Here is a 14,334-nt window from a genome sequence, read left to right as displayed (position 1 = left end):
TTCCAACTGCTTGAAGTTCTCAGAATATTTCTTTCTTTCTTCTTTTTTTTTTTTAAAGATTCCTCGTTTGTTTATCTGCTGTTTTCTCTGCCCTGGAATATTCCGTCCTCCCTTTTCACCTGGGTGAATGTCTCTTTATCCTTGAAGTCACAGCCAAATATTGGGTTAGCCAAAAAAGTTTGTTTTTCTTTTCCGTAGGATGGCTCTGGTAGCACTTAGTTGCCTTTAACTTCATTTGAAACAATTTTGTTAGATTGTATTGTGACAGCTGTCATATCAGCGTACATTAAAAAACTTACCAGAGTGGGTGAATTTTTATGTAGCTGTTTTAATATTGAAGATGGAAGAAAATAGGCACATTTTCAGCATGCTAGGCTTTATTATTTCAAGAAAGGTAAAAACGCAACTGAAACGGAAAAAACAGATTTGTGCAGTGTATGGAGAGGGTGCTGTGACTGATGGAATGTGTCAAAAGTGGTTTGTGAAGTTTTGTGCTGGAGATTTCTCACTGGACGATGCTCCATGGTTGGGGAGACCAGTTGAAGTTGATAGCGATCAAATCACGACATTAATTGAGAACAATCAACATTCTGCCATGTGGGAGATAGCTGGCATATTCCAAATATCCAAATCAATAAAGTTATTGGTGAAAATGAAAAATATGTCTTTTATTTTACAGGAAAACCATACGGACTTTTTGGGCCAACCCAATATTTATCACTCTTTTGTGAAGTCTTTCTTGTGCCAATGCAGTTGCTCTCATTTGTCTTTGTAGCCCTAGTTCCTATCACAGTTCCTGACACACACCAAAACATGCTGAGAAAACATTTTACACAAGATTTATTCTTTTTCCTAGTAATATGGTAATGTTAATACAGGCTCACTAAAAAAATTGAGAAAATACCAAAGAGTGCAATTAAGAAAGTAACCATCATGCTCAGCGCCTGTAACAACCACTGTTTTTGGTTTTATTTATTTATTTTTAGAGAGAAGGGAATGGAAGGACAAAGAGAGGGAGAGAAGCATCGCTGTGTGAGAGGTATATTGTTCGGTTGCCTCTCACCCTCCCCCTGCCCCCACCCCCGGACCTGGCCTGCAACCCGGGCATGTGCCCTGACGAGGCATTGAACTGGCAACCTTTCCATTCGCAGGCTGGCACTCAGTCCACTGAGCCACATCAGCCAGAGCATATAGGCATGCATTTATACAATTTGTTATATTAAGCTTCTTGAGCACAAGTTCTGGTTCTCTTCATTTGTTTTGTGATTTAAGTTACCATTTTATGTAATTTCCTTAGTGCATTATAGCTCTGCTTTTACCCTCCTCCTTTGTGAATTTATGTAAAATACATTATGTTTTCTTATGTTACAGGCCCCGAAATACAATTACATACATATTGTTTTATACAATTGATTTTTATGTCAGTTAAGAGAACAAAGGAGAGGAAATATACATTGGTACTCTTTTTTAATTACATAGTTAATTTTATAAGAGATGTCAGATTTTCCTGTGAATTTGAATTATTATCTATGGTCAGTTGCTTTTTAGCTTGAAGAAATCCTTTAGTTTTCTTTATAAGGCAAGTAAGTCTGCTAACAAAGGATTCTTTCAGTAGAACCTGGTTTCCACCCTATGCAATTGAATTCAGCATCTCTGAGGGTAGAGCCAAGCAAAGGTTAATTAAAAAAACTTGTGTTATTCTAATAATAAACCACAGGCTATAACTACTGGTGTATATGTTCCAGGATCCGTTGCAGCTCTTGACAGTCTGTGATGCTCTGGGCAAGAGAGCTGTTACCCCTGAGATCCTTAACACCTACTAGACTACATCTCTCTAACTTGTCAGTATGGCATAGACCTGCAGTTTGCAACATGCGGTCCCTAACCAGCAGCATTAGCATCGCCTGCCAAAATGTTAGAAATACAGAATCTCAGGCACCATCCCACATCTGCTTGATCAGAGACTGTGGGAGTGAGGCACAGTAGACTGCGTTTTAACAAACTTCATCTCTTCAGTTTATTGTGATGTGCACTGAAGTTTGAGGACTCTTGGCACAGGGAAAGAGCGCTGTGGGCTTGGGGGTCTGAGAGGTTCCTGTGAGGCTGGGAGCTCTACGCTGGCCAGCTCTGGGATGATGCTGGGCAACTTTCGCATCTCTTCTGTGCCTCCTTTACCTAGTTTTAAAGGTGAAGAAGAAGAATTGCTCTAACTCACACAGTTGTGAGACTAATCAGAGAGTCAAAGCCCCTTTGTGAACTATTAAGCCTGTATGCACAGGTAAGGCGTCATTATGAACTTGGGAAACTATAGTTTATTGAGCATCTGTTCTGGGCCAGGAACTTTGTATATGTTATCTCACTTAGCCTTTAACCATTTTACAAGTAGTGAAAGAATTATTTAGCAATCCCATTTATTTTCCAACTGTATTGGAATCTAAAAATAGAAATACAACATTGAAATCCAATTACATCAGTTCATCTATATCAAAATCTAAGTACATAAAATATCCAATTCTATCCTAATCCAACAGGAGAGCTAGAGGGGAAATGGTGTTTATTAAAATACTAAGAGCGTTTTGTCTACTCTCCCACCTCACCTGGAAAAGCCCTTGTCCTACCATTGCCAGGGGTGCCCAACCTGCAACCCTCGGGCCGCATGTGGCCCAGGATGGCTATGAGTGTGGCCCAACACAAAATTGTAAATTTACTTAAAACATGAGATTTTTTTGTGATTATGTGTCACAGTGTATTTAATGGGTGGCCCAAGACAACTGTTCTTGCAGTGTGGCCCAGGGATGCCAAAAGTTTCAGCCACTTAGCTTTGACACTACACTAGCTAATTATGTGATGTCAGGGAAATTGTACTTTGTCTGGACTTCGGTCTTTTCATTTTAAAGTACTCAGTTCTACCAAAAAAATACCTTTAAATTGGCCTTTCTACTTTAGTCTGTTCGTTTAAGACGTGCTGTTTAGGTGTGAGACTTAGTGATTGTTAAAAGCTATAAGGACTGTTTAATGCCATTTGAATTACAGGTTTCCTTGTCAATATTGGTCCTTAGGAATGCGATTAGAGGCTCTTAAAAAAAAATCAGGAGAGGAAGTTACTCTCAAATTAAGGATACTTATTTGTTTTTGGAGAGAAAGGTACTCACTGTGAATGTGAATATTATGTGTACTTTGTCATGGTTTTTCCACATGTGGGGTATGCACATGTGTATATGTGTTTACACATGCGTATATGAAGTGCCGATCATATTGGCGGCATATTACTTTATATCACACTTACATGCATTTCTTGGCCACAATTATATGTGATGTAATTGTGATTTAAGCGGGGTTAGAATGTGATCTTCAAGTTGCAGCATTTTGGTTCCTTTCCCTGTAACATTTTAGTGGTCCTAGGAGCTACCCAGTGATGGAATATTCAGTCAGTCTCTTAACACTGCTATAAAAATGTTCCTGCCCCCAGGCAGCAGAATCTGTTTGCTTCACTTCCTGTAGGTCTTTGTGGGGACGTAGCAGCAGCCTATGTTCTAAAGATTGAAGGTTTTAGGCTCTCTGATTTTTTTAAATTTACACAAATGACCCATTAGACTAAGACAAATGGTTGGGGGGGGGGTGGTTATAAAGATTTCCCTCTGTCTTTTTTGGCCCAGAAGTCTCTTGCTTTGTTCTTTCAAAGGCTGAGCCTTTGCAGAGTCTCTGCCAAGGAGAACTAAAATTTTTCCCTTGGGAATCAGAGAAGGGCCCAGTACTCAGTAAATCTGCAAAAGACAAGCTTTTCAGATGTTAATAAGTCTAAGCAGAACCCTGGACGCTCTGCAGTCTGGGGGGCAGATTACAGACTGGAGCTGTATAACCTTTCCCTGGCCTGGAGCCAGGTTCTTATTGTTGGTGATAACTTTAAGAAAAGGATCCCAAAGCAAAGGTAGAATTCCCCTGAGGGCATCACTGTGAACTTGGATTCAATACTACTTCCAAAAGTCACAGCAAGCAAAAAAAAAAAAAAAAAAAAAAAAAAAAAAAAAAAAAAAGCTCGGCAACACCAGGCGCCTATTTGGGTGCCAGGTTTGCACTTTTTCTTTGGCTTTTTCTCTGTGGCTCTAACCCCCAGCTGCCAATTGCTGCCACAAGCATATAGGAAACTTGCTGAACAAAATTCTCTGGTGGAAGGACCACAGGAAACACGGGGCTAAGCCAATTGCTTATTATTATTAATTCAAATTAAAAAGTATAGAGAGATGTAATAAACATCCTTGTACCTGCCCCCCATGAATATTTTGTCATTTGCTTTGTTGCTCACTTTCTCTGAAGAAAACATCAGAGAGAGCGAAGTCTGCTTTTATCCCTCTCTTCAGTCCTCAATCCTAAATGTATCTCTGTGTAGCCTTTTACAGTTTTTGTTCTAGGTATTATATTTCTAAATATACAGGATCTGACAGAAGTAAGGACAGCTTGAGTGTGGTAGGTAGGGTAATAATATGGGTGTAATAACTAATAGTTTTAATTAGAACATTTCGCCTAAAATGTCATATGGTGTGCTTGAGTGTGATATTGTTGTGTTACAGAATTACATGCTTATGATTTTGTACTAAAAGATTTTGTAGTAAGAAAGGGGCATTATTTGTGCTGGACTCTATATATTTGCATATATACATATATGTTTGTGTAAATATAGTATGTATATAGAATATTTGTATACCTACTCACATACATGCTTACTGTCTATTGGTGCTGACATTTTACTATTTCTGTATTTTTCTTTACCTCTTTTATGTTCCTTTCTTGTTCTCCATTTTTAATACAACATGTACTAAGTATTTTCTCTACATACATTGAGAAGTACACCAGATGGTGTTGTAAGTTTTTCTGTAACTGTCAAAAATAATTTAGAAAGCTTAGAGAAGTAAATCTATTGTATTTAATCATATTTTTGCTGTTACTGCTGTTCTTTCTTCATATTGAAAGAGTTCTTCTTTTAGCATTTCCTTTTTGTTTACAGAACTTCCTTACCCTTTAAAAAAAAAGATTTTATTTATTTTTAGAGAGGGGAAGTGAGGGAGAGAAGCATCATTGATTGATTGCCTCTTGCACATCCCTGACTGGGAATCGAACCAGTGACCTTATGGTTTTTGGGACAATGCCCAACCCACTGAGCTACACCAGCCAGGGCTCTTTACCCATTCTTTAGTGTAGTTCTGGTGACCAAAATCTCTTGGTTTTATTTTATCTGCAAATGTCTTGATTTTGTCTTCATCCCTGAGGATATTTTCAGTGAATATAGAATCCTGGGTTTACAGTTCTTTTCTTTCAGTGCCTGCAAAATGTTGTGCCACGTTTTCCTGGTCTTCATTTTTTTGATGCAAAATCTTCTGTCATTAAAATGTTTCCATTATAGCTAAGGTGTCATTTCTCCCTGCTTTCAAGATTTTTTCTTAGTCTTTAGTTTTTAATAGTTTCACAGTGGTATCTCTTGGCATATATATTGTGGGGGAGTATCTGGTTTTGGTTTCACTTCTTGAATCTGCAGGTTTTTGTCTGTTGCCATATTGTGAAATGTTCAGCTATTATTTCTTTGAGTCCTGTTCCATTGCTGTCCTCTTTCTCCTCTCTTTTGAGGAGTGATGTCACGAAACTGAGATCTGTTGTTATAGTCACACAGGTTTCTGATGCTTTTCGATTGTTTTCCAGTCTATATTTTGGTTTTTCAGATTGGGTAATGTTTATTGTTATGTTTTTAAGTTCTCGGAATCTTTCCTTTTTCCTCTCTATTTTTCTGTTTAGTCTGTTGATTGTTATTTTACTTCGTTTATTGTATTTTTATTTTCTTAGTATTTTTTATTTCTTTGATGGTACTTGCTCTTTCTGATGTAGACTTTCTATAATATTTTTCATTAGTTTCAAGCATGTGTGCAATTGTTTATTTTTATGATTGCTGCTCTGCAGTAATTGTCAGATAATTCCAGCAGCTGTACCATCTCTGTGTCTGTTGACTGTCTTTTCTCATACAGCTTGAGATCTTCCCAGTATTTGATGTTACAAATGATTGTCAACTGAAGTCTGGACATTTTGGGAATTATGATTTGAGAATTTGGATCTTATTTAAATTTTGGGCTTTTAGCATCTGTTAATACCACTTCTCTGGGTAAACACATACAAGCTCATTACTCCCAAGTGGGGGCAGAAGTCCAAGTTTCCCATTCTTTCTATTTTGTAGCGTAAAGGTACCATCCTTTCTGCTAAGGGGGGCATAGGTATTCAGGTCCCCCTAGGCTCTTCCTAGTACCATCTTTTCTGGGAGGGGCAAGAGTACTTCAGTACTGCTTCCTGTGGGCCTCCGTCATGGGGATGGGATGGCCTTGATGGGTGGGTGCGTGTGGAAGTCCAGTCTGAGCTCTCCATTAAGGCCTGCTCGCACACCATGCTAGCAGGGAGGGTGATGAGCGAATTACTGCTGGCTGAGGGTGAAGCATCAGTGACTCCGTGGGGAGTAGGTGGCTTGTTACTGACTTGCAGGGATGAGTGCCCCACTTCGTCTTCTCTGACACCAGCATGGTGATGGGATGGAGGTTGGGGCACCAAGGCACAGTCTCCCAGTTTCTAACTTGAGTAGTCTGAGTCTTCACTTTTTTTCCTCATTCAATCTACCTAAAGGTTTGTTCATTTTTGTAGTCTTTGAAGAATCAACTTTTGGTGTTACTAATTATCTATATTGTTCTTCTGGTGTTTATTTCCTTTATTCAGCTGTCTTTGGGTTTAGGTTTCTTTTCTTTTTTTGATTCTTTAATGTATACAGGTAGATTATTGATTTGAGGTATTTCTTCTTTTTTCATGTATGTGTTTTTAGTTATAAATTTCCCTCTTAACACTGTTCTCATTGCATGCCATGTACTTTTGGTTTTGTTTTCATTTGTCTAAAGGTATTTTCTAATTTACTTTGAGATTTCTCATTTGTCTCATTGGTTGTTTGAGAGTGTGTTTTTTAATTTCCGACTATTTGTGGGTTTTCCAATGTTCCTTCTATTATTAATTCCATTTTGATCTGTAAAGGTATTTTGTATGATTTTAACCTTTTAAAACTTATTAACATTTGTTTTGTGGCTTAACACACTGTTTATCCTGGAGAACGTTCAGTGTATACTTTAAAAAATGTTACGTTGTGTGGAGTCTTCCTGATATATCACTTATGTCTAAATGGTTTATACTAATTTTAAGTACTCTATTTTTTTACTGATCTTATGTTTTGATTTATCTGTCATTGGAAACATTGTTGCAGAGCTATCAACTTCTCTCTTTAATCCTGTCAGTTTTTGTTCATATATTTTAGGGCTCTGACATCTGCTCATAATTTATATCATCTTGGTAAATTGGCCGTTTTATTAACATGTAATGTCCTTCTTTGTTTTTATTTTATAATTCTTTTTTCTTTCTTAACATTCTTTTTTAATTTTTTAAAAGATTTTATTTATTTTTAGAGAGAGGGGGAAGAAGAAAGAAAAACATCAATGTGTGGTTGCGTCTTGCACGCCCCCTACTGGAGACCTGGCCTGCAACCCAGGCATGTGCCCTGACTGAGAATCAATCCAGTGACCCTTTGGTTTGTAAGCCCACACTCAAGCCACTGGGCCACACCATCCAGGGTTCTTTGTTAACATTTTAATTTTATTCAGATGTTGTTTTCCTGATTCCATTTACTTATTTTTTCCATGTTTTCCCTTAGCTTTTTGAGCATATTTAAGACAATTGTTATAAAGTCTTCGTTTACTAAGTTTAGTTTAATGTCTGTTGGTTTCTGTTAATTATTTTGTTCCTTAGAATAAACCTTGTTTTTTTGTTTCTTTATATGCCTTGTGATTTTAATTTTTGTTGAAAATTGAGCATTTAAAAATTTTAATGTGGTAATGCAAGAAATCAAATTAGATTCTCCAATTGCCATAGAGTTTGCTATTTTTAACTTTTAACAATTTTTTAAGATTTTATTTATTTATGTTTACAGGGAGGGGAAGGGAGGAAAAAAGAGAGGGAGAGAAACATCAATCTGTGGTTGCCTCTCACGTGCCCCTACTGGGGACCTGGCCAACAACCCAGGCATGTGCCCTGACTGGGAATCGAACCTGTAACCCTTTGGTTCATAGGCTGGCATTCAATCCACTGAGCCACACCAGTCAGGGTGAATTTTTGATTTTTGAAGGCTGTCATAGTCCATTTGTCTTGACACATTTGCAAACTATTTTTGCAATGACTATCCCTTGTTGTGTGATCACTGAAGAGTGTTTGTTTAGCTGTTTTCAGCTCATATTTTGACAGAGATTTCCGTGAATTTCAGGAGATCAAAGAACCAAACAAATGAACAAACAAAACGAATATAAGAAAAAAAAAGACAGATCAGCCCCCTTTCCTACTCTTTGCGGACTGGCCTTGTGCTGGGCTACTTCACCATTTAGTTAGGCTTCTTCTCAGCTCTTTTCTGAGCGCGCATCTCACCTTGGCATGTGCTCTAAACTTCTTCCATGTCAATGGCTGCTCTTAAATGTCATAATTTTCCAAAGAGTCTCACCTTAGCTTCAAATGTGGGCCTTAGATGGTATATGTATTGTATGTCTCCACTGATTATCTCTTGCCCCAGTAATCTGTGGCTTTTATGGGCTGAATTGTGTCCCTGAAAATTATCATGTTGAAGTCTTAACCCCCAGAACTTGATGTTGTGACTCTGTTTGGAGTTGGGGCTTTAGAAGTGGTAGTTATGGTAAATGAAGTCATGTGGTTGTGCCCAAATCCAACACGATTGGGTTTCTCTAAGAACCTTAGATAAGGACATAGACACACAGAAGGAAGACCGTGTGAAGACGTAGGAGGAAGATGACCATCTAAAAGCCCAAGGGAGAGGCCTTAGAAAAAACCAATCCTGCTGACACCTTAATATCAGACTTCTAGTGTCCAGAATTGTGATCAAATAAATTCTTTGTTCTTTAAGCCCCCCAGTTTACACCACGTTATTATGGTAACCCTTAGCCAGCTAATCTAGTAGGTTTGCAGCTACCTCATATCTTCTATGAGCATTCCCTGCCTGCTGCGCTATGTGAAACTGAGATGACCACCTTGGATCGGTCCTTTAGGGATCTTCCAGACAGGTTAGAACAGATGTACATGATAATTTGCAAATGAAGTCGGCTCTGCATCCTATGTTTTGAAGTGGGACTAGGGAAACAGGCTGCCGCTTGCTTAAAACCAAGACTACTACCCCATGGGGACAGCAGGGGTTAGAGAAAATACCAAAAATGTTTCCTGCCATTTTGAAGATATGTTTTTCTTGACCTGGCCTTTGGTTGGTTGCAGCAAACCTTTTGCTGTTTTTCAGAGCTTCTACAATGTTGGTTCCAATAGCTTCTGGGTTTGTTTTTTTATATAGGTGCATTTCCAAGACATGCTACAGACCTAAATAAGTTAGACATAAAAGTATATTCTGTATGATACCATAGAAAAGTATGGTGATAAAAAGAAAGTTGGTGTTTATATAATATTAATTAATTAATGAACGAATTAATCCTTTTTATATTCTACTTCATTCCCAGAGAGTTTCAATTGCCTAAAATGCATTATCTAACTATCTTATAAAATGAGTAAGGAAAAGATGGTGGAGAGAGAACCCTCAAAGATAGCATGAAAAATTGTGAGATAGTGGATTGTTAGACAGAGATAAGGAAGGATTGGGAAGGATAAAATGCTTGGTTTACATGGTTTGCGATGATGCAGTGATTTTAAAGATGATAAGAAAATAAATGTCCTATACACGGGAAGCACTTCTGGGTTATCTGTTCATTCTTTGGAGTCCAGAAGTTACCCAAATCATTTATCTAAAAATACGAGTCTTTCCTGGCCCTTCCCTCAGTTCAGAGGCCAAATGAATAATACCCTTCCATGAAGAGCAGTTAATTTATGGTTGTTCATATTTCTGAATGTGATTTGTCTCATATTTTTGTTTGTTTATAAGGTAAGAATAGTAATATCAGCCTTTGGATCGTTTGGAGAAATGAATGAGATTGTTTGTAGAAAGACCTTCATAAACTTTTTCAAGCTCTGTGAATATGTAAGGTAGCGTTTTGAAGGCCAAGTCTGGAGAAGAAAAGAAGTGGTTTTATATCTGCATGTCAACTGTGATCGAAAACTTAAAAATATTTTTAAAAAGAAGTGGTGCAAATAACAAAAAAGGGAATGAATGTGACTCCATATTTACTCCATGCCTTTATGTACAAAAATACTACAAATGTTGAAAATCGTATTATTTGTGGCTCATGAAATATTCAGATAATTCTCAAAGAGAAATGAATAATTACACCTTGTTCTGCTCAGGTAACATTTAAGAAATCCTGGTAGGTGTGAAAGGGCAATATCATGAATGTTTGTATTTGATTTCCCTAAGTGAAACAGAGCACACGGGGAATTCTGGGCTTGCCCTTTTCCGTTGCTGGCCAAGTAGGCCAGAGAAAAGCGATTGTTTTCCACACCCGGAGCCAGCTTTGTGTTCTCTCTGCCGATGAAATGTGGAGGACAGGGTATGCACGCTCCTTTCACTTTTACGTGACCCAGATTCGAGGTGGAAAACATGATTCCCAATTGTGGAAATTTGACAAGGCATGGTAACTTGGTCTGCGGTACCTAATCCCTGTAAAACCGTTTTATCATCATCATCCCCATCATCCTCATCATCAGAGATGTGTTCAAAGGCTCAGGACTCTTAAGTACTGAAAATAAGTACTCGAGAAAGGGGACATAGACAAGATGGTAATAAAATTCTTGGCAGGTTAATCTGTTCTGGCCAAATGCCTGAACACATTTTATTGTGTTTAATCATGATAGCTTAACTGTGGGAGCTTTTTACTGAAAGGGATAGATGCTGTTGTTTCTATTGTCTCACTTTCTGTTAGCCTGAGAGCAAACCTGTCAGTAAGCCTGTGTATCTGCTACATGTGAAGGTGGCAGGTGATGAAACTCAGGAATGAAAGAAGAAATAGGAACAGGGAACCAAAAATAACCAGCAAGCTTGAGTTTTTCTAGAAGATGCTCTAATGAGTTACTTTGGTTGCTGAGAGCAGTGCTCCTCAAACTTTAAAGAGCATAACAATCCCCTAGGGATGGTCTAAAAATGCAGATTCTGATTCAGCGGGTCTGGGCGTGGCCGGGGGATGTGTATTTCCTTCATGCTCCCAGCTGCTGCTAACACTGCTGTCCTGAGCAACTGGGGAGAGTTCGGCCAGACCTTTTGGTGCCGGTTTTATTATGGGGGGGGGGAAAGGGTGAAGGGATTTACAGGAACAACTATAAAGGACACATGGACAAAAACAAGGGGGGGGGGGGTGGAAACGGGGAGGGAGGTGGGGATGGCTGGGGTGTGGGGAGGGGTGGGAGGAAAAGGCAGACAACTGTACTTGAACAGCAATAAAATTCAGAAGTATTTAATTAAAAAATTAAAAAAAAATTAAATAAAGATCATTTGTCAAAATGGTAGCTATTGTGATTTTCTTTTATACCATTGTTGAACTTTTATATGATAAAATTCCAAGTCATTTGCTGGAACGAAGAACATATATGTGGCCATACCAGTTTAAGTTGTGAGCAAGTGAGACTTGCTCCCCTGTCAGATTGCATGCTGACCCACGCTGTCACCTGGTTAATGTGTAAAAAGTCAAGACGTTACCTATGTTGTCTGGGAAAGGGCCCTTGAGAGGCGTGCAGACAACCTGACTTCTAGTTCCAGCTCTTCCGGCTAGCTCTGGGACCTGGAGCTGCTTTTTTCTTTGTCAAATGACTGTCAATATTTATTTGGTGAGAGGTGAGGAAGCATCTACTCCATTGTCCATAATGAGAATTCAATAAATGCTACAGAGACTCTCTTGGGAGTACAACTAAGTAGATTTAGGTCTTCCAGGCTTTGGGTAGAACGGGTCAGAGAGGACAGGGATTGGAAAAAAACATGTCCCATAATGTAAAAGGACTTCATAAGCTGCCCTCCTTCCTCTTTAGTGTGTGGTTTTGGTTGCTCAAATCCTCTATGACAGAGTGATCTTTTGTTTATCATTATTCGGTGCAAGTTACTACCTGCTGGAAGCATTTTCCTCAACCTTTCTCCTGTGTGTCCTCACCAAGATGAGGCTCTCAGTCAAAGACAGCAATGGTGACCATTTACCCTGTTTCCTTTCCTTTGCAGATTATTCCTCAGCTGTTCAGAAGTTTTCCCAGACACTACAGTCCTTTCAGTTTGACTTCATTGGAGACACTCTGACTGATGACGAGATCAACATTGGTAAGTCTTCAGCTACAGGAGGCCATGTGCCCATCAAGGCAGGTCTGAGGCCGTGCATCCTCCTTGGTTTGTGGAAGCACAGAACCTGGGAAGCTTTATCTCCTGTGGTCAAGTTCCAAGCTCCCGGGAGGCTGCTCAAGAAAGATAAAGAATCATTTCTTCCCAGTCCCAGGTCTTCCTCACCAAGAGCAATCAAAAGGTAGCCCTTGAACCTCCACTGAGGCTTTTTATCCAGTCAATATGTAGGGGATTTTTCCTTTTTTCTTTTCTTTATTTATTTTTAGAGAGAGGGGAAGGGAAGGAGAGAGGGAGAGAAACATCAATATGTGGTTCCCCCTCATGTGCCCCCCACTGGGGACCTGGCCTGCAACCCAGGCATGTGTCCTGACTGGGAATTGAATGGGCAACCCTTTGATTTGCAGGCCCACGCTCAATCCACTGAGCTACTCCAACCAGGGCTATTATTACTACTTTAAAAATTAATTTTCAGTGACAGTTGACATACAATATTATATTAGTTTAAGGTGTACAATGTACTGAATAGACATTTATATACCCTACAAGGTGACCCACCTATACATCACGTCCCCATCTGCCGCCAGGCTTAGTTACTACAATATTACTGACCATATTCCCTCTGCTGTGATTTAAATCCCTGTGACTTTTTATAACAGGCACTTTGTACTTCATACCGTCACGTTTTTCATCCATCCCTATAATCCCCCTCACATCTGGTGGCCATCAGTTTATTGTCTGTATCTATTAGTTTGTTTTATTTGTTCATTTAATTTGTTTTTAATTTTTATTTTATTTTTGAATTTTTATTGAATTCGTAGGGGTGACATTGGTTACTAAAATTATACAGGTTTCAGGTGTACAATTCTATGATACATCATCTGTATGTTGTATGGTGTGTTTACCACCTCAAGCCAAGTCTCCTTCCATCGCCACTTTTCCCCACTTTTACCCTCTTCTACCTCCCCCCACCCTCCTTTCCCTCTGGTAATCACCATGCTGTTGTCTGTGACTATGAGTTTTTTCTTTGCTTAATCCCCTCACCTTTTTCACCCAGCCCCCCAATTCCCCTCCCCTCTGACAGCTGTCAGTCTGTCCTCTGTATCTATGGGTCTGTTTCTATTTTGTTTGTCACTTTACTTTGTTCATTAGAGTCTACATATAAGTGGGATCATATGCTGTTTGCCTTTCATCAGCTGGCTTATTTCACTTAGCATAATGCTCTCCAGTTCTATCCATGCTGTCGCAAAGGATGGGAGTTCCTTCTTTCTTTCTCTTGCATAGTATTCCATTGTGTAAATGTACCACAGTTTTTTTAGCCACTTGATGATGGCACCTTCCAGCACTTGGCTATTGTAAATTGTGCTGCTATGAACATTGGGGTGCATAGGTTCTTTTGAATTGGTTTTCAGGGTTTTTAGGGTATAATCTCAGCAGTGGTATTGCTAGGTCAAAAGCTCTGGTTTCTCTTCAGGTCATATAAATCTTTTGCCTTTTGCCCATTTTTTAATGGGATTGTTTGCTTTTTTCATGTTGAGTTGTATAAGCTTTTTATAAATTTTGGGTATTAACCCTGTATCAGATACGTCATTGCCAAATATGTTCTCCCATTCAGTGGGATGTCTTTTCATTTTGTTCATGGTTTTCTTTACTGAGCAAAATTTTTTTAGTTTGATGTAGTTCCATTTGTGTATTTTTTTCTTTTGTTTTTGTTGCCTGAGGTGATATATCACAAAAAATATCTATGAGAAATTTCAAGACTTTACTGCTTATATTTTCTTCAAGGATTTTTATGGCTTCGAGTCTTAACATTTAAGTCTTCAATCCATTTTGTGATTATTCTTGTGTATGGTGTAAGAAGTCAGTCTAGTTTCATTTAAAAAATTTATTGATTTTTTGAGAGAGAGAGGGAGAGACAGATTTTTTGTTTCATTTATTTATGCATTCATTGGCTGATTCTTTTATGTACCCTGACTGGAGATCGAAACTGCAACATTAGTGTATCAGGGCAAGACTCT

General features: G+C 38.7%; 1 protein-coding gene across 4 annotated transcripts in view; it reads left to right on the top strand.

The window, feature by feature from the left end:
• The window catches only part of OPHN1 (oligophrenin 1), a 268,416-nt gene that overhangs the window by 94,732 nt on the left and 159,350 nt on the right, over nucleotides 1-14,334 (top strand). For all 4 annotated transcript variants that reach the window (XM_045191252.3, XM_071220302.1, XM_045191250.3 and 1 more), the window contains one exon: nucleotides 12,206-12,301. In XM_045191252.3, the coding sequence (XP_045047187.2) occupies nucleotides 12,206-12,301 (96 nt within the window). The remainder of the gene's footprint in view (nucleotides 1-12,205; nucleotides 12,302-14,334) is intronic.

The sequence above is a fragment of the Desmodus rotundus genome, chromosome X (genome assembly GCF_022682495.2).
Source record: "Desmodus rotundus isolate HL8 chromosome X, HLdesRot8A.1, whole genome shotgun sequence".
Classification (NCBI taxonomy): Eukaryota; Metazoa; Chordata; class Mammalia; order Chiroptera; family Phyllostomidae; genus Desmodus; species Desmodus rotundus.
Note: the sequence above shows the minus strand (reverse complement) of the source record. Positions and strands in the feature narration are given on the sequence as shown.